This window comes from Lissotriton helveticus, chromosome 8 (genome assembly GCF_964261635.1).
Source record: "Lissotriton helveticus chromosome 8, aLisHel1.1, whole genome shotgun sequence".
In the NCBI taxonomy this organism is placed as follows: Eukaryota; Metazoa; Chordata; class Amphibia; order Caudata; family Salamandridae; genus Lissotriton; species Lissotriton helveticus.
The window spans coordinates 459,633,044-459,651,538 of NC_136069.1; the positions used below are offsets into that span (position 1 = coordinate 459,633,044).

The window sequence follows — 18,495 nt, forward strand, 5'->3', positions numbered from 1 at the left end:
GTGTGAGAAAGTCACTGTTTGGTGGCGGTGGAGGCTCGGGTGTTATTATTACCACGTTTCCAAAAGAGAGAAGACCCCACTGTGTTCTAGGGAACAGGGTACTGTCGACAATTAAGGTCAAATAAAAATCCCTGGATTGGCGATTCCTTTCTTTCTATTCCTACACCCCATGCATACCAAGAATCTTAAGGAAAAAAATGTATATGTATATACAACACCAACACTAAGTTATGACGTTTCCACTCTTTTTATTTTTTGTATATATAAAAGAAGAAGTATTTATATCCTTTTTTTATACCATTTAAAATTTCAGAAAACTTTCTGAAAGCATTAAAAACATACACAATATATCACATTAAAAAAAATATTCACAGTATTTCATAAAACATACAATTTAAAAAAAAACAATTTTTGCATGGAAGCACAACCACTTTATCACAAATTCACTGTAACTTTACAATACACAATAAATCATACTCAAACCCCTTTCTATATGTAGGTTCAAAAGTTCCTACTACCTGCTCTATCGACCCAATTGCCTCATATTATTGTATAACAGAAATTACAGTATCCAAACTTTTTGTATATCTGCTATTTCTTTGGGCTTTAATTGGATTCTTATTTGTCAAAGCGTCGACGCGTTTCGGTGTTATATCATTGGTACAGTAACACCTTCTTCAGGACAGCATAATTCGTGGGGGTCATCATTTTCAGCTTTAAGTATCCTTTTCGTCTTTGTCCACAAAGAGGACGGAATGTTATCCCAACCCGGAAGATGAATTCCGCTCCCGTGCAGTTTTATTGAGGGTATTCACTCTCTATTAATTGAAGTACCCTTTAAAATGATATCTGAAGTTCAGGTTGATATTCCTGTCTCCCTTCTCTTTCAGTCCGGTTATTTTATGATTAACCTCTGAATGAAGTACATGGGTGAAACAAAGCCTTCTGTTTAGTTGGTCCTTGTTTTCTTAGTGCTCTTCTTTATATCAGCTACATGCGATCTTTGTGTTCCACAAATCTTTCACAACGAGGTATAGTGTGATCAGGCAGTATATCCGGTTTTGTTGTCCCACTTCACTTGAACCGGATATGCTCTGAGTTCTTGTGGGTCCAAGCGTCTACCTCGTTCTCTCGTTCTAACGGCTGTACGGCTTTTTTCGGGTTGAGTGTCTCTTTAGGCTGGATGTTTTTATGATGTGAAGCCTTCTTCGGTTCGATGGGCTTTTTCGGCTCGACGCCTTTTTTCGGTTCGACGGCCTTTTCCGGGTCGACCACCTTTTTCGGCTCGACAGCTTTCTTTTGCTTGACGGCTTTTTTCGGCTCGGCGACCTTCTTCGGTTCAACAGCCCGGCTCGGCGACCTTCTTCGGTTCGACGGCCTTCGGTTCAACGACCTTCTTCGGTTCGACGACCTTCGGGTCAACTGCTTTTTTCGGCTCGACGACCTTTCTATGTTCGAGAGGCCTTTCTGACTCGAAGGCTTTCTTTGGCTCGTAGGCCTTTTTTGGCTCGACTCCCTTTTTTGGGTCGACGGCCTTTTTCGGATCAACGATTTTACTGGGGTCGACTACCTTTTGGGGTTGAGTGGCTTTGGTCGGTCCCGGGGTACCGGAAGGCTTGGGTGTGGTCTTCGGAGCCGAGCCGGAAGGCGGGGCTTCTGAAGCGGTATTTCGGTCGCGGCTAATGCTTTTGTGCGATGCTTTGACCAGAGCCTTGTGTGGAGGTGGAGGCAGGGTAGGGGCTTTGGTACTCACGGTTTGCCCCGGTGTGATCTGGTCATCAGAGTCCGACTGGTCCTCTACGGTCACTATTTCGAGATCTTCCGATCCCTCTGCCTCCGGTAGAATAGGAAGTCCTTGAAGAACATCAGAATGTGGAATCCAGTATGCCTCGTGAGTGCCAATGTCTTGGCCACAAATTCTGACCGATATGAGAGGCAATGACATCTCAATCTAGACCTTCGGCAAGGTCTTAAATGATGACATGGAGACCTGGAATGCTTGTGAACAGTCCCACAGGGACGGTTGTGGATCTTGAGGAATCCTAGGTAGAGGCTTAGGTGTAAACAGCACCAAAGGAATGAGCAGTGGTGCAAGAGGTGGAGGATGAGGCATCAAAGGTCAATGAAGAGAGTCTGATTCCAGAGGATGTCTGCATGCCTTCATCTTCCTACGCCACCCCAGAGCCTTCTACACAGCAACATATGAATGCCTCAACATCAATGATTCTCTCTCAACCCCCCAGGCTTCAAGTGTCTCACTTCCTTTTCAACGTCAACCCAGCCCTCAATAAATTGCATGTAGGGACAGTAACTCTTGGATGTTAATGTCCTTGATGTCGAATGGGGACTTCGCTCCTCACCATGTCTTCCTCAATTGGATCTCGCCCTGAGAGTCCTCAAAGAGTGAGACAGGAGCACCGGCAGAGGCGGCAGCGCACCCTCAGATCTTCCTCCATGAAACGATTTCTGCTGCTCTGACCTTTCTTCCTGGCCATAAAGGTGAATCTTCTTATAATCTCTCAAAGAGCGCCAGGAGAGGGAGCTGCAGTAATGCCGTCTTCATGGGTTTTGAGATTCTAGCAGGCATAGGACACAGTCCTGGGACGGGGAGGGGGGTTCTGTTTGGGCAATTTATATTGGCCAAGTCACAAAAGTAGATTTCATATTCCAGGATAAAAAACATTCTTTATGTGGGAAAAAAAAAGAAAAATACTCTCAATCCTTAAGGATGTAGAGTTAACTATTTTTCAGAAGGTTATGAAAGGGTTTGTGTGGGACATAAAACACAGAGCTCAGTGCTCCAAGATCCTGTCATCAGGAGCCAGAAAAAAGACCCAAGATATCTACCATCAACAGGGCATGATGGGACACTGGAGGTTTACGAATCCATAAAGACATAGTGTCCCTTTTCACTCTAGCATAGCTACACAGCTACATTGCCCTGCCATTCCCTTTCATTTACTTTAAAAGAAAATATAAAGAGTTGGAGAAGGAAGCTCACACCAACTCCAAGGAACTCTTCAGCGTCATGCAGGAACTCACCAAACCCCCTCAGCAAAACCACGGACATCACCCCCTCCCAGGACCTCTGCAACAAGCTTGGCTCCTACTTCCATCTGAAAATCAAGGGCCTCTACGACAACTTCAACAACCAGACACCGGACTCGGACACCTCTCACTCCTCCAGCAACACCAGCCAGCCCACCATCTCCTGCTGGACCCGAGTCACCACCGAATGCACTGCATCAACCATGAAAGGCATCCACTCAGAAGCCCCCACGGACCCCTGCCCCCCCACTTCTTCCACATCGCTTCAGAACTACGACGCACCATCAATGCCACCTTCAAAACCGGCATCTTTCCCTATGACTGGAAACGTGCAGAAGTTAGAGCCTTACTAAAGAAGCCCTCAGCAGATCCCACGGACCTCAAGAACTACCGACCCATCTCCCTCCTCCCCTTCGCAGTCAAAGTCACAGAGAAGACTGTCAACGTCCAACTAACAAAATTCATCGAAGAAAACTACATCCTCGACCTCTCCCAATCCAGATTCCGCAGCAACCAAAGCACGGAGACCGCTCTACTCCCCGCCACAGACGACATCCGCACCATCCTCGACCAAGGACAAACCACAGCCCTGATCCTAGTCGACCTCTCTGCAGCCTTCAACACCATCTCCCACGGCACACTCACCACCAGACTCCATGACGCCGGCATATAGGGAACCGCCCTCGACTGGCTCCGCTCCTTCCTCACTGGCAGAACCCAAAGAATCAGACTACCACCCTTCCTCGCCGACCCACGGATATCAACTGCAGAGTACCCCAAGGATTGTCGCTCAGCCCCACGCTCTTCAACATCTACATAGCCCCCCTCGCCACCATCGTCTGACAGCACGGACTCAGCATAGTATCCTACGTCGATGACACCAAGCTCATCCTCTTCCTCACCAAGGACCCCATCACCACCGGACTCACTTCCACGAAGGAATGAAGGACGCTGCATCCTGGATGAGCAGCAGCTGCCTGAAGCTCAACTCGGAAAAGACAGAGGTCCTCGTCCTAGGACCCTCCCCCTCTGCATAGGACAAAACCTAGGGGCCCACTGCCCTCAGCAGCCACCTCACCCCCACGGACCACTTCCTCCTGCTTCAACACCCTCCATATACTCCGAAAGACCTTCAAATGGATCCCCCCTCGAATCAAGGAAGACTGTCACCCACACACTCATTACCAGCAGACTGAACTACGGAAACGACCTCTACGCCGGACTCAACAAGTCTCTGCTCCGCAAACTCCAGACCATATAGAAAACTGCAGCCAGACTCGTCCTCGGCACCCCTCGACACGAACACATCACCCAATACCTGCGTAACTTCTACTGGCTCCCCATTGAGAAGAGAGTAACTTTCAAGATGCTCACCAACGCCTAAAAACGCCTCCACAACACCGGACTCCAATGTCTCAATGACAGAATATCTTTCCAAGTACCCAAGAGGAACCTCCGATCACCAAACTCGCCTTAGCCGAACCCCAGTGCATCCGCAGAGCAAGAACAGGTGGCATAACCTTCTCCTACATCATGGCCAAGACCTGGAACAAGCTCCTGATCGACATCAGATGCAACCCGACCCTGCACATCTTCAGGAAGACCCTCAAGACCTGGCTCTACGACTTTTTATTAGGGCAAAAAGCTGCAGACCTTAAAAAAAATACAAGGAATCGCTTAAGGATGCCCACTTCTGTCATCAAAAGATCATATGTGGTGGCGGAAAGTAGTGTCCTTCCTCTAAGATTGGTGAGTGAGATTGCCTGTACACAGTATAAAAACCATTAAGGGTTTTTGTAAGAAGATGTGGGCGTACATTCATATGCAGGCAGTACTACCTCATGCAACCTGTAGAAGCAAGGTGTTTTCATGAAATAGGCACAAGAGGTATAGTAGGGATTAGGTATGGATCAGTGGAGACCTTGTTTGGGGTAAAATGTACACAAGATTTAATGGAGAATTATGCTTGGCTAGTTGGAGCAAAAGGTGATAACGTACCCGAAGTGCCTGCTCCTTTTTGATTCCTTCAACAATGTCAATGGGCTCCTTAACTATGGCTTCAGGATTCTCTGCTGCAACATCTTCAATATTTACGCCACCCTGGGAGCTGCCTATGAGTACAGGTCCCTGGAACAAGAAAATAGGATGTTCAAAATACAAGATGCACTGAAGTGATTTCATCAACAAGTACAAATAAATTTTTCAATCAAATCCAGATTCTAAATTGTGCATAAAATCATCAGAATTATAAATATAAAAAAACAAACGTTACACCTCAAAAGTGAACGAAGGGTCATCATTTCACACCCTTTGTTAAATTAAAAACTAATGGCTTTCATTGCGTCACTCTCCCATTTTCATCATCGGTGGAACTTGAATTGAAAAATAGGCAGCAGCAACACATATATCCACTAAATCCAAGAAAAACATGGAATTGAAAGCGGTCTACGTCTTCTGAAGGTCACAGTTACAAAAATGGGCTTCATATATCTACTTCTAGTTTTGCAATACCAAGGTGCAAATTAGCCAAAAGGTGCATAGCAGGTTAACTTGGTTTTTATGCATAGGCACAATGAATACATTCATGTGGAGCAAGCCCCTCTTCAAGAAAGCTACGAATGCACTGCACCGCAAGATCAGCTTTATCAGAGAGGTTTAAAAGTTCAGTTGATGTTCTTGCACAACTTTTAAGTACCATAAACCTCTTCTTATCAGTTTTAACAATAGTAAAGGTTGTAAAAAAAATAAACAAATTAGGGCTTTTTCTGTGTGTGTGATCCAAGGCGCATACATATTCTGAAGGAGGGCTTCGGGTAGGGTTTTTCAAGCAGACACAGTCAGTAACACCACCATACCTGCCAACTTGAAGAACAATCTCACAATGTGAGGAAGGGGCGGGGCCTTGAAGGGGGCGGGGCCTTTCACCGAGAAGTACCCAAGAGGCAATTTTGAACCCCCACCCCAAAAAAATAACAAGCATTGGCGTAGCCAATAGGTCTCACATTTGGGACCTTATAAGTGTTTAACTATGCAACAGTTAATATTGTTGCAACAAGGATATTGTGCTGCATACCTAAATACTTATAAGGTCCCAAAGACGAGACCTATAGGCTATGCCAATGCTTGTTTTGGTAGGCACAGGGAGATTAAGTGATTTTCACAGAATCACATGTTGTGCGGTCGACCCTGGGCTCGAACGTTGATTTCCCAACCCAAGGTCAGCACTCTAGCCATGAGACCACATCCTCTCCCCGCAGATTTATAAAATGTGAATACATATATGCAACCAACATAATAAAAATGTGTCATGAGCTGGACAGTTCGTCATCTTATCAGTGTAATTAAAACATAATATTAAAATCTAACCAGGTGGCCACTCCTCGGCGATGGGCTCTTTAGTCCTGGTCAGGCTGTTGTAAACCTGAATGCCTGTGGGATATCCTGCTGGTAGGACACAGGTTGGTCTGCTGCTACCCCTTGTATCCTTGTAGAGCGGTAACAAACGCTGCTTCAGGGCACATGGACTAGCCACTCCTCTACGAACCACCCACAGCATCATATCTGCAAGCTTGTCCTAATGACCGAGCATAAATGGAAAGAGCTCCCTGGTTAGTGGCTGCTAACCAGCACCTCTCCCGCTGTAGCATGGAAATGGAACATGCTGTAAGCCATGTAAATTGGTGGCAGTAGCTGGCCCTGCCGGGTTGCATCCGCTACACGGTATGCTTACAGCCATTTTAAAGTGTTCAATTTTCGTATTTGATGTGAAGAACGTTCATGAAATAAAATGCTTTATGGGTATTTTGGTGAAAAAAACAATTGGTAATGTATTTTTTTGTGGTTTATGGAGTGTTCGGTGTGCCTTCATTTAAAATATTTCGACATTTAAAACTTGTTACGGGCAGCGCATTATGATGTGGTGTCTTCAGTTTACAATGTAAAAGAAGACCTGGCATGCTTCAAAACGATTGTGTGCTCTCCTTTTTTCTGGTTATACATGTTAACGGTACAGCAATTCAACACCAAAGCTTTATTTTGGCCACTGAAGGGCGCATGGTCATTTACGTTCTGGGGAGGTGTATTTAAACGCACAGTGATGAGCGCAAGTACACGCCAGGGGTGGAGTTCAACTGACTTTTTTTTAAGAACCTGAAGGAGAGGATTTATAAATTCCGAAGACTTGGTGTATTGCACTTCACACTGTGCAAATCCTGCAGAAATGTGTGTGTACGCTTTGGTTTAAGGAGAAAATCTACAAAAACTGAGTGGTTGCAGGCCCAGACAAGGTGCTGGTCCTCGACTGTTCTCTCCTCCCTGTTTTCAAGAGGTTTGTGGTGCGAGCACAGGAGTCGCCCAGTAGTTACCATCGTTACGACGCGCTCCTCAGACAGCTTGGGAGAAGAAAGTTTGTATCACTTTCTGCAGTCTCGTTTGTTGCAAACCCATATCAGGAGGATTACACTCGCCGTTCATCACTTAACCCCTTTTATGCTCATGACGAGCTCAGCTCGTCATGCAGTACACTGCTTGTGTGCTCATAAAGAGCTGAGCTCGTCATGAACAATGGGATTTCAAGATGTTCAGCATCAAGGATGAATTGCTGTAGCATTGATGTGGTTAAAAAGAAAACTTTGCATTGCGGTATTAGCAAGGAACAGAGCTCCAAATGTAGCTCGTGTTTGATTTTTCCGCATTCCATTTCGAACAGCGCGACACATCAGTATTGGAATATAATAACAAAACAATAGAAATTTGAGAGTCAATTGTTAGAGGAAACGCATACATACCAAAAAGCGCTGTGTTTAATAACACGGCCGCAGTAACCTGATCCCAAGTGGGGGAGGGAGGTGTAACGCCGCGAAGCAGCGAAAGTGATCGCGATCCCGATCACTGTGAAAGCAAAAGTGATCGCGATGACGCGCTCTGTGCTCAGCACGCAGGACAAAGTGCAAGTATTGGGCGCGATCATGAAATAAAAAAATAAAAAAACGCGAGTGGTGCGCGCACCTGCGTGCACGTTGCGCGCCCTTGTGCGCGTAATAGCAAGCTGGTGGCCGGCAAGGTAGCACTTTCACAGCAGCTACTAAATGTCTCGCAAGAGCAGCGCATGCGCTGGCACAGGCGAGACCTAAAAATAAAAGCTTGCTGGGGCTGGTGCGGATGTCCTGGGGTGTTTTCACACCCCTTGATGGACAGAGGTATTTCACAGCCTCTCGAAAATTAGCTAGAAAACCACTATTTACAGTGGTTTCCAGCTCGTTTTCCCTGCCACAGTGTGATATCGGCTCCTCGCCGGATGACGGGAGCAGATATCATGTGTCACACTGTGGCATCGAATGAGTTGGCAGATATGAAACAGGGCAACATTAATACATTTAGTGACGTAAGGGAGAAAGCATATCTGATAGGAGCATAGCTGAATGTGATTAAGACACCTCAAGATTTTCCTGGTAAACGTCTTCTCCTCTAATTGGAGCAGACCGACATGCCAGCTTGCCAGTTTAAGACAGTTTTTGCTCCAGAAATCCTAAGATTGGGATCCGCAGAGATCCCTCCACACAGTTGGTCAAGCATAAAGACTGATTTAGTAGCTTGTAACTCTGTAGTTTGCCAGTTTGACAACAGTAGGTCACCATCAAGTTTGCATTCGAAACCCAATCCCCTACCAAATACATAAGTCAAGACACTGAAGGCCACTATAATTAACCACATATCCTTAGTGCTGAGGTTTTGCAGTTGACTGGACAATATGTTAAACTCGTAAATTTTAGAAGACCGGTCCAGGACGGAAGTGTCTTTCCTACTCGCAAGGAATCCTGCTATGATTGCTGCAGGTTGCCCTATAGAGTGCAAACTAAAAGGAAACCAGACCAACAAGCACCTCAGAACCACTAATTCAGAGAGCTGAAAAACAACCTGTACATTTGCCTTAAACTCCAACCCTTACCAATGCCATAAAGTCATGATGCATATTTTAAAAAAGATTTAGCACTGGGTCATCACCATCTATACCTATATAGAGAAAATTATATTTTTGAAGGCAGAGTTTAAACCCATTAAAGTAGATGGCAGACCCAAAAAAGGCCAAGTTAACAGTGCAAGTTCCCAACACAATATGTTTACAGATACCAAGTTAAAAGTTTTAGGCACTGCTTACTCAGCCACTGCCTTTGAGTGAACTCATAATGGTTAGGGGTGGAGTAACAACTTTTCTTTTGCCTATATATGAAGATGTTACTATATAGTCTTGTCTACCAATTTAAATGTGGAGTCTAATACGGACAGTGTTTGGCAACAATTTGTCTATGAGATGACTCATTTTATTTCAAGGGTAGAAGACCCTTGTAAACATAACAATTGAGCATTAAAAAAAATTACAGAACAGCTACAGAATTGGACTTAGGTCAACCCTCTTCAGCCATTGAATGGTCTGATGTATCAGTCACATTTTGCAAAATCCCCCTTGAGTGTCATTCAACAGTGAAAGTATCAGTCAACGAAGTATGTGGCTTTATATGACTTCATCTGAAGAGGCTCTCCAGGTCAACTTTTTTCATTCTTTGTGCTGTGCATGGCAACTGTCCCCTTTTATAGAATGCTTTGTTGGGGGCATCATACAAAGAAGCAGGGTTGTGATTCAGATCTAGCAGACACACTTTGACCACACACTGAAAGCTGGGGGGGGGTGGTAGGCAGGGGAAGTGACAAAGCACAGATAAAGAATCCAAACTAGATGCAGGAGGGCTACTTCAGGGCTGCTGTTGACACCCCACCTCCTCTCATTGCAAAACTGGGTAAGTTCGGGGCTGCCGAGTGAGCATTCTGGCCTGTAAAACTAAACGTAAGGCTCTTTGGAAAGGACTTATAATTATTTATCAGTACTCAATCCGTACATTATTATTTTAAAATTATTTTGTTATTTTAAAATGTATAAAGCGCACATACGCCCAAAAGCTTCTTGGCGCTGAAGAGAGAATAAAAACATAACAAAGGAATACCAAAAAGAGTCGCTATTTCAAATAGGCCTGTGTAAAAAGAAAAGTCTTAAATGCCTTTCTAAAGGCAAGAAGGTCCCTACTCTGTCGCAAAGTCAAAGGGAGGGAATTCCACAAGGAAGCAGCTAAAAAATGAAAACAGCTACCTCCCTGTCGTTTCTTCTTGAATCGGGGGACCTCAAGTAGATCTTTATGAGCTGATCTCAAACTTCGTGAGGGACTATATCTCCCTATCAGTTGTCTAATAAACATTGGGCCCTTGCCCTCCAAGGCCTTGAAAATAATGCAACCCACCTTAAATGTGGCTCTCTGTACCACAGGCCGCCAGTGCAAGTTCTCTAATCCTGATCTAATTGATTCCCATTTAGGTACCTTGCAGATCAGTCTGGCAGCTTGATTCTGCAGGTATTGCAGTCTTCTAAGTTGACCAATTGGTGAACCCAGATAAAGACTGTTTGAGAAATCAATATGGGAAAGAACTAGAGCACTGACCACCTGAATTAAAGCCGAATCAGTGAGGAAATGTGCAATTTTTCTGATCTTCCTCAATTGAAAAAAACCAGAAGAAACCACAGTTCCAATTTGAGATTTCAAGGTAAGGTCCTCATTAATGGTCACTCCCAAGCTCTTTACTGTTTGGGATTTTTTTGGAGGAGAACCCATGTCGGAAGGCCAGAAACGTGGGCTCCAACTGATCTCGCTCTTCCCAGGCAAGATCAGTTCAGTTTTCCCCGGATTTAATTTAAGATGGTTTAAAGACATCCACCTTTGAATAAGGGACATGGTTGCCTGAAAATTCTCGGCCGCATTGGTTGAATTCAATACAAAAACCAACTGCAGGTCGTCGGCATAATTATATACAGTAACTTTATGCTCTCTTAAAGAGAGCACAAAAGAGGCCGCATATATAAATTAAATAATAAAGGGGACAAGGAAGATCCTTGAGGAACCCCACAGAGGGAACTATTTTTAGGGGCTGTGAAAGATCCCAGCCGAACAGACTGGGTACGTTCTGATATAAAAGACTTAAGCCAGGCCAAGGCCGAGTCTCGAAGACCGGCCTGTTCGACACGGTTGACCAGAATGGTATAGTCAACCGTGTCGAATGCTGCAGACAGATCCAAAAGCACCAAGGCCTGGTGTAAGTCCTTATCGGCATTAGACCTTAGGGTATTCTGAACGGCCAGTATTACTGCCTCGGTGGAATGACCAGGCCGAAAGCCTGCCTGGTTAGGTTGTAAATAACCAGAGTCTTCCACAAAATTTGAAAGGCTATTGGTGACGTGAGCCTCCAAGATCTTAGATAAATAGGGCAGAAGTGATATTGGCCGATAGTTGGAGAGGTCTAAGGAATCAATACCTGATTTTTTTGTAAGGGGAATCAATAAGGCCTGTTTGAAACTGTTAGGGACTATCCCCGATGTAAGAGAATTGTTGAGCAGTGGAATCATGCTGTCCGGAATTGCCCGACCAATTTCTCTCATTATTTGAGGGGGGCAGACGTCCTCAGGAGATCCTGATTTGACTCTGATCAGTAGATCTAAAAAATTTTTGTTGTCAATTAAAGGAAAGGAATGTAGTGTTGAAGGATTAAAGAAAATATCATCCAAAGGGGCGCAAGCGGGAAGTTTGGATAAATTGTCCTTAATCAATAATATCTTTTCACTAAAAAAATCATTCAACGAGTTACAGAGTATTTGTGAAGGAACTACTGGGGGAGAGGTTCTATCATCATTACATAATTCAGTCACAATCCTGAAAATGTCTTTCGACTTGTTAGTCGCATTTATCATTTTTGTAGAGAAGTAATCAGTCTTGTGATTATGTAGTGTTTTTTGATAGGCTTTCCTAGTTGAACAGTATGCAATCCTTGCTTGGGGGCAATAATTAGTTCGCCAGATTCTCTCTAGCTGCCTCACTTCTAATTTTTATTTTTTTAGCTCCGGCGTGAACCATTTATGTGCGTCCACGCCATGCGAATTGCAAAAGCGAGTGAGAGGAGCATAAGTGTTAGTGGCAGTAGTTAGCCATTCTTTAAGCCTATGATCGGCTATCTCCACATTAGAACTCTGTGCAGGCAAAGTGGTCTTTAAAAAATTTTAAAAAGCCGACATATCCATGGAAGTCCATTTTCGAATGGCTCTTAACCAACAGTGAAGTAGATAATTGATGGACCTGGCCCTCGCAGCAGGTTCACCCCCAAACCTTGCCTTTTTACTGCCAATTTTTGCTGAAATTCGTTTTTGTTGGCCTTAGGACTCTGTGAACGTTACCACTGCTAACCAATGCTAAAGTGTTTGTGATCATTCCCCCAATCATGGTTAAATTGGCGTACCTCTAATTGGCATATTTACTTTACTGCCAAGTCCCTGTAGAGTGGTATACCATAAACCCAGGGCCTGAAAATTATTAAATGCTAATAGTGGACTTGTACTTTTGATTTTGCCACCCACTTAAGTAGTACTTTAAAGCATGTCCAATGCTTGTCACTGCAGCCTGAATGCAGTTTAAACTGCCATGTTGACTTGGCAATTAAACACCCTTGCCAAGCCTTAAGTTCCCCTTTTATTACATAAAAGTCACCCCTAAGGTAGGCCCTAGCTTGTCGATAGGGCAGGGTGCTGCATACTTAAAGGGCTGGCAGGACATGACATTTAAGTTTTACATGTCCTAGTAGTGAAAAACTCCTAAACTCGTTCTTCACTACTGTGAGGTCTACCCCCCCATAGGATAACATTGGGGATTCCTTATTACATGTAATAAGCTGTAATTTCTGAATGGGCGCAAGTAGCTATATCATGTTTGTTATCTATGAGATAATGATGAATCCTCTTTAATGGTAAAATCTGATTTTTCAGTAGAATTTGAAAAATGCCCCTTTTAGAAAGTTGGCATTTTCGTGCCCTTAGCGCCTGCAGCCTGTCCTGGGTCACATGACTGGGTACAGCTGATGCACTTTGTGTATTTATCCCAGACCGTCAAGAAATAGAGGGATTAGGTGTGGCACAATGGGCCATCTGCTGGCAGGATGGGAGGCATATCTGAGTACAGCCACATTTGCACAGGAATAGGGTGTACTCTCCCTTCACACAACGAGTCTAGCAACCTCACATTGTCACTGCAAACAGCTCGGAGCAAGGGCAGGGGTTGTCAGGAACTTTCATGTAGTTCAAAGTACCTTTCTAGAAGTTTTTACCACCTTCCACAAGACGGGCACCCGGGTAGAAAAATAGGATCATTAGACCTACTCTTCAGTTCATTCCTGGACTTGCGTATGGACTCTCAGAGGGCTGCCAGCTGCTATGACCTGCTGCGCACTCTGCAAGCCTGCTTTGCTGTCTGGAGTCTACCTTCAACCATCAGAGGCCAGCCCTGCTGTTGAACCCTGCAACTTTACCCGAACCCAGTACTACCAAGGTTTAGTTTACTAGCCTCCTGTTCAGAGCCACAGGAACACAAAAGGCTCCCACCATCTTGAACCGGCACCTGGACCCACCCCAAGGGCGTCCTGATTCCCCCAAGAGGTTTCACGCCACTCCTGAACCCTTGGTTGTGGTGCTAAAGGTGTCCAGATGGCCAAAAAAATGTTAGCCCAAAACTGCTCTGAGAACAAGGAGGCGACCAGGGGCAACCTACTTGCCTATCCACCCAAGGTGCATCGCTGGTCGGATTGACCTTGCGGCTTCTCCCTCCATGTCCTTCTCTGCAGCAGCAAATACTTGTCAGCGGTCCTTCGCCAAAGGGGTACCCGGCATCATGGAACTGTCTTCGGCTACAGCCCTCTGCATCATCCCACTGGAGATTTTAGACTTCAATCTGACCGCCAAACTCATGGTGGCAGTCAGGGACTGCTGCACCAGTGGTCCCACCGGTCCGTGGCAGTAGCACGGTGGTCTGAGGCTGCAATAAACTTGGCTGCATCGCTGCGCCACAGCCAAGCATATTACGAGTTTCCTCACCGCCAGCAGTCTCACACCATGAAAATTATGGCTGAGAGGCTCAGACCCTGGGGATACATGCAGGGGGCACATGGTGTGCCCCCCTGTGTGCATGCACCTTAGTTCCTGCACGGCACAGACTGTAAAGTCCATGCAGTGCAGGAACATGCTTTGGCACTCCTTCAGGGCTGCAGTTCAAAGGCTCACATTGAGCCTTTGAACTGCACCGCCACAGGACCACTGCGCCACCCACCAGACCACGAAATGACTCTTAATTGGGTGGGTGGCGGTCGACTTTGGCGGTGTGGAAGAAGGGCGCTGGCATGGCAGCCCGCTCCCACACCGCCAAAATCGCAACGAGGCCCCAAGTCCGAATGTAGAAATCTTCACTTCGACTTCGCCCCAAGGCCTTCAGATAACAACGCTTCCTCTTCGGACACCACCTGCAGCCGTGCCCCGCTTAACTTTAATTTCTTAGACATTCTTTCCCAGTATTTCTTCCAAGTTGGAAGGTAAGCACCGATCGGACCCAATCCACTTCTTGTAGCCAAGCTGTGCTCCATCGTGGTTGGCCGTATTTTTCAACTTTGACCAGTCTTGCGTGACTAGATATCCGCGGTTAGCTCTTTGGTCTTTTAGGTGCTCCTTTTTACTAAAAATCTTAAAATGTAATAACTGGTTCTACTGATAGGATTTTTGTTGTGTTGGTGTCAAATAATTTATTAAAATTTACTTTCTAAATTGGTTTGAGATTCATCTTGGGTTGTGTTTTCACTTTAGTTCTGTTTGTGTGCTGCTTAAATACTTCACACATTGCCTCTAAGTTAAGCCTGCTTTTTGTGCCAAGCTACCCAGGGTTAAGCACAGGTTAAGCTAGTGACTTTTCGTGGTTCACCCTGCAAGGGATCGTCGCTGTTGCTTGGCCAGGATTCACACCTCCGTCAACCAACAACCCAATTTCTCACAGAAATTCATACTGCTCCCCTTGTTGTAGTATGTTCATTCTGAATTTGCAATTCATAAATACCTCCCCATTTGTCTTCAGATTCCTCAGACCCATAGAGAGGCACACAACGTCAACCTAGTTCATAAGTAAAACATTCATAGCAAGAATGTAAGCAAGGCAGACCCTCCAACAGCGCACTGCAGCATCAGTCATCCCCCCACCAAGTAGGACACGTAACAGTTTCATCAGGGCTCCATATGCAGCCCTGCCCCAGGCAAATAGGTCAGTATAAACGTACCACGTAGTCGGATGTCATCAGGGACCGAAGCAGGGGTAAAGTCTCCTCCTCGCCTTGAGGCCACAGCGTCACCCCTGGTCCGCCCAGAGAGTCTGGAAAGAGGGGTGGGAAGTTGGCCTCCGCTGCCAAGCACCGCTTCACCTGCTGGTCTGCGTGGATGTCTCGAAAGGAGCGCTCCGCTCCCGGATACCACTGACTCGCCCCCCACTCACTAGTTCACCACGATATCACAGGTCTCTGCGTGATTTACGCTGTCTCACTGCAGTGTTCCTTGGCAGCTTTTCCAAGTCGCCCCCGGCATCAGGGTCCCATTCAACTCCTGTCTGCCACACGACCTCCAGGCCAAAGCCCTCAAACAGCGCAGGAGGGCTCCCTGCTCCAAACGCCAGGCGGAACAGGGCAGAGGTCCGCAGTAAGCCTCAAGGATCAGATGGGCCCTCCCCCCTTCAACTCTGATTCGTCAGGATTAATATATGGGTTAGAGCGAAGCGATGCAGCTACACGTCAACCACCTATGGCTGCAAAGCAAAGCCCACTATGATATTGTACTTGTTTACAGTTCTTCTTGTATCTGGATCTTTGATGGCGCCTCCTGGCATTGATGAATTTCATTCGACATTGTCTATCAATTGTTGAAACTGAGCCTTGATGTACAAAGGCTTTTGTTATGAGCAAACTCAAACAAATATTTACCAAAAAAAACTGGGCAAGTCTCTAAAACCAATGAACCGACTCCGTCCATACCCACAGTTAGGTAAAGGTCGGAGATGGCAAAGTAAGAGTTTCCTGCTTCTATCCAGGCAGAAGCCTGCCTAAAAGATACTTAAAATGCAATGTGCTTCTATAAATTCTGTGATCTAAGTGTATACAATGTTCAAGAGTTTGCTGATAAATGGACCAATTATCGGAGGATCCAGTTTAGCCTTTTCCAGGAGAGCTTTCAACTACAGTTGTTTTCCAACTAAGAGGGACTAGTCCTTTTTAGGTCGAGCCTAGCGCAGCGCACATGCGCTGCTCTATGGGAAGGCTTCTTGTAAACACTCAACATTTCCCAGAGACTGCTCTGTGTGGGTCGGACTCCTCCCACACAGTACATTGGCCTTTGCGTGTGGCTTTCAAAAATGAAAACATGCAAATGGCCAAAGACGGGTGCATGTCCTGCCTTTCCTCTAAACGTTCACTCCCATGGCCTTTGGGTCTCGGGAGCGTGCAGGCTGGCAGCTGGTCGTGGATACTAATTTAACATAGCGCGGTCGCTTTCACTTTCGCGGCTGCGCATGTTTTGGACGATTACCAGGCCCATCAAGTCTTTCTTTCCTCAGAGATAGTGTTCACTGAGGACAGACCCCGACGTGCATTTTCTACAAACTGCCCTATGGGTGTTTTGTTCCTGTTTTTATCTTACACTTTTAAAGGCTTAATTGTTCGTTTTTGCTTTGCAGGCAGGACCAGCTCGGGACAGACTAGCACTGTGAGGGAACAGGCACGTGGGAGGCTTGCAAGTTTCAGCCTGTGCGCTATCTGGCACCAACCTGTTGTGTAGGACTTGGCTACGAATAAAGAAAAAGCCCTGCTGTAAACCCATTTCTCACCAACTTCACACTCATTTTATTTTTTTACATCTATTGTTAACGGATTTAGTTTTAACTGCAGCTATGAGTTTGGTGTTTGCAAACCAACATAAACAAGCATTTACAATGCAACAGAACAGTTTTAACTCAAAATTAGAATCCTATTGAGGCATAACAAGGGGGTAGATTGAAACGGGCTGCGTGCCTTAAAAAAAAAAAGAGTTACAACAGGTGACAAACAGGGAGGGTTGATCCAACGGCCTCAGAAAAGCAGAGATAGGTGACAAGTAACCTTTAACAGTGCCATGGGCAAAGCCTTGTTGGGCTCAAAGAAGAGCAAACAAACCCTCGGACAGAAGTGCAGAACTAGGATCCACCTGGTGGGGTGAACACCAAGCCACAAACTTATCTCAAAGGCAGGTGTTGGCAGCCTTAGTAGAAGGACACCTAGCTTCCAGGATGGCCTCATAGACTTCAGGAGGTAGATCAGAGACTTGACTGTCGCCACTGAATCTCCATGCATGTAGGGGGAGTTTGTGCAGGTTCAGGTACAGAACCTTGTCCTGTTGCTGCGACTGGAGATCCTCCTGAAGAAGCAGCCTAATGAGTGGAGCGATGCTCAGGAGTTCTGAATACCAAACCCTCTGAGCCTAATCCACAACCACATGGATGACTTGGGCCAGTCAATCCTGATCTTCAGAACTAAGGCAATAGTGGTATCGGCAGGAAGGCATACAGGAGTCCCGAACCACACTCCAGAAGGAATAGGCCAGTGTGAGAGAGCCACATTGGAAACTCTAGTGCACACATGTACAAAAATTGTGCATTCTCAGGTGGTGAAGAGATCGAGTTAGGGCTCTTCCAACTTTTGGAAAAGATCCTACAACACCACCGGATATAGATGCCATTCATGATCTGCTAGGCATCGGCAGCTGAATTTGTCCACCGGTGCATTCAAAGAGCCCACCGGGTGCTGCAAGATGTCCTGGCACTCTAGCTACATCCAGAGACGTAGAGTCTCTTGGCACAGGGTACACAACCCCACCCCACCCTGTTTGTTGCAATACCACATGGTGGTGGTGTTATCTGTGAACAACTGAACCAGCCTCTACTTGATGGATACATGAAAGCTTTATATGCCAAGCAGTTGGAAATGGCCCTTTGTGCAGGGTCACCACCTAACTTTTTGCCTTCCTCCTACAGTTTTTGTTGAACTCGTTTTTGCTGGCCTTAGTACTCAGAGCACTTTACCACTGCCAACTAGTGCTAAAGTGCATGTGCTTTCCGCTTAAAACATGGTAACATTGGCTTATCCCCAATTGGCATTTTAAAATTACTTATAAGTCCATAATAAAGTGCACTGCCTGTGCCCAGATCCAGTAAATTAAATGCTGCTAGTGGGCCTGCAGGCCTCCTAATACCACCCACTTAAGTAGCCCTATAACCATGGCTCAGGCAGGCAACTGCATAGCAGGGTGGACTGGACCCGTTGCAAAAGACTTGCATCGCCCCCACATCTTGAGACCGGCGCATCGCCTTGGGAACTGTCGTTGCCCGACACTTTCCTGGTGCAAGCTCCTCACCACTCTCATCAACGATGAAACTGTGCGTCGCAGCTTCACTGCTCATCAGAACAGACGTATCACCTCGGCTGCGCCTCACATTCTCAACATCGGACTTCGCATAGCAAGCCCCGTAG

At 45.9% G+C, this 18,495-nt stretch overlaps 1 protein-coding gene across 1 annotated transcript in view; it reads right to left on the reverse strand.

Annotated features, from left to right (window-relative positions):
* SUCLA2 (succinate-CoA ligase ADP-forming subunit beta) overlaps positions 1 to 18,495 on the reverse strand; it is a 498,521-nt gene that overhangs the window by 276,137 nt on the left and 203,889 nt on the right. The window contains exon 5 of the mRNA XM_078657329.1: positions 5,047 to 5,175. Coding sequence (XP_078513455.1) covers positions 5,047 to 5,175 — 129 coding nt within the window. The remainder of the gene's footprint in view (positions 1 to 5,046; positions 5,176 to 18,495) is intronic.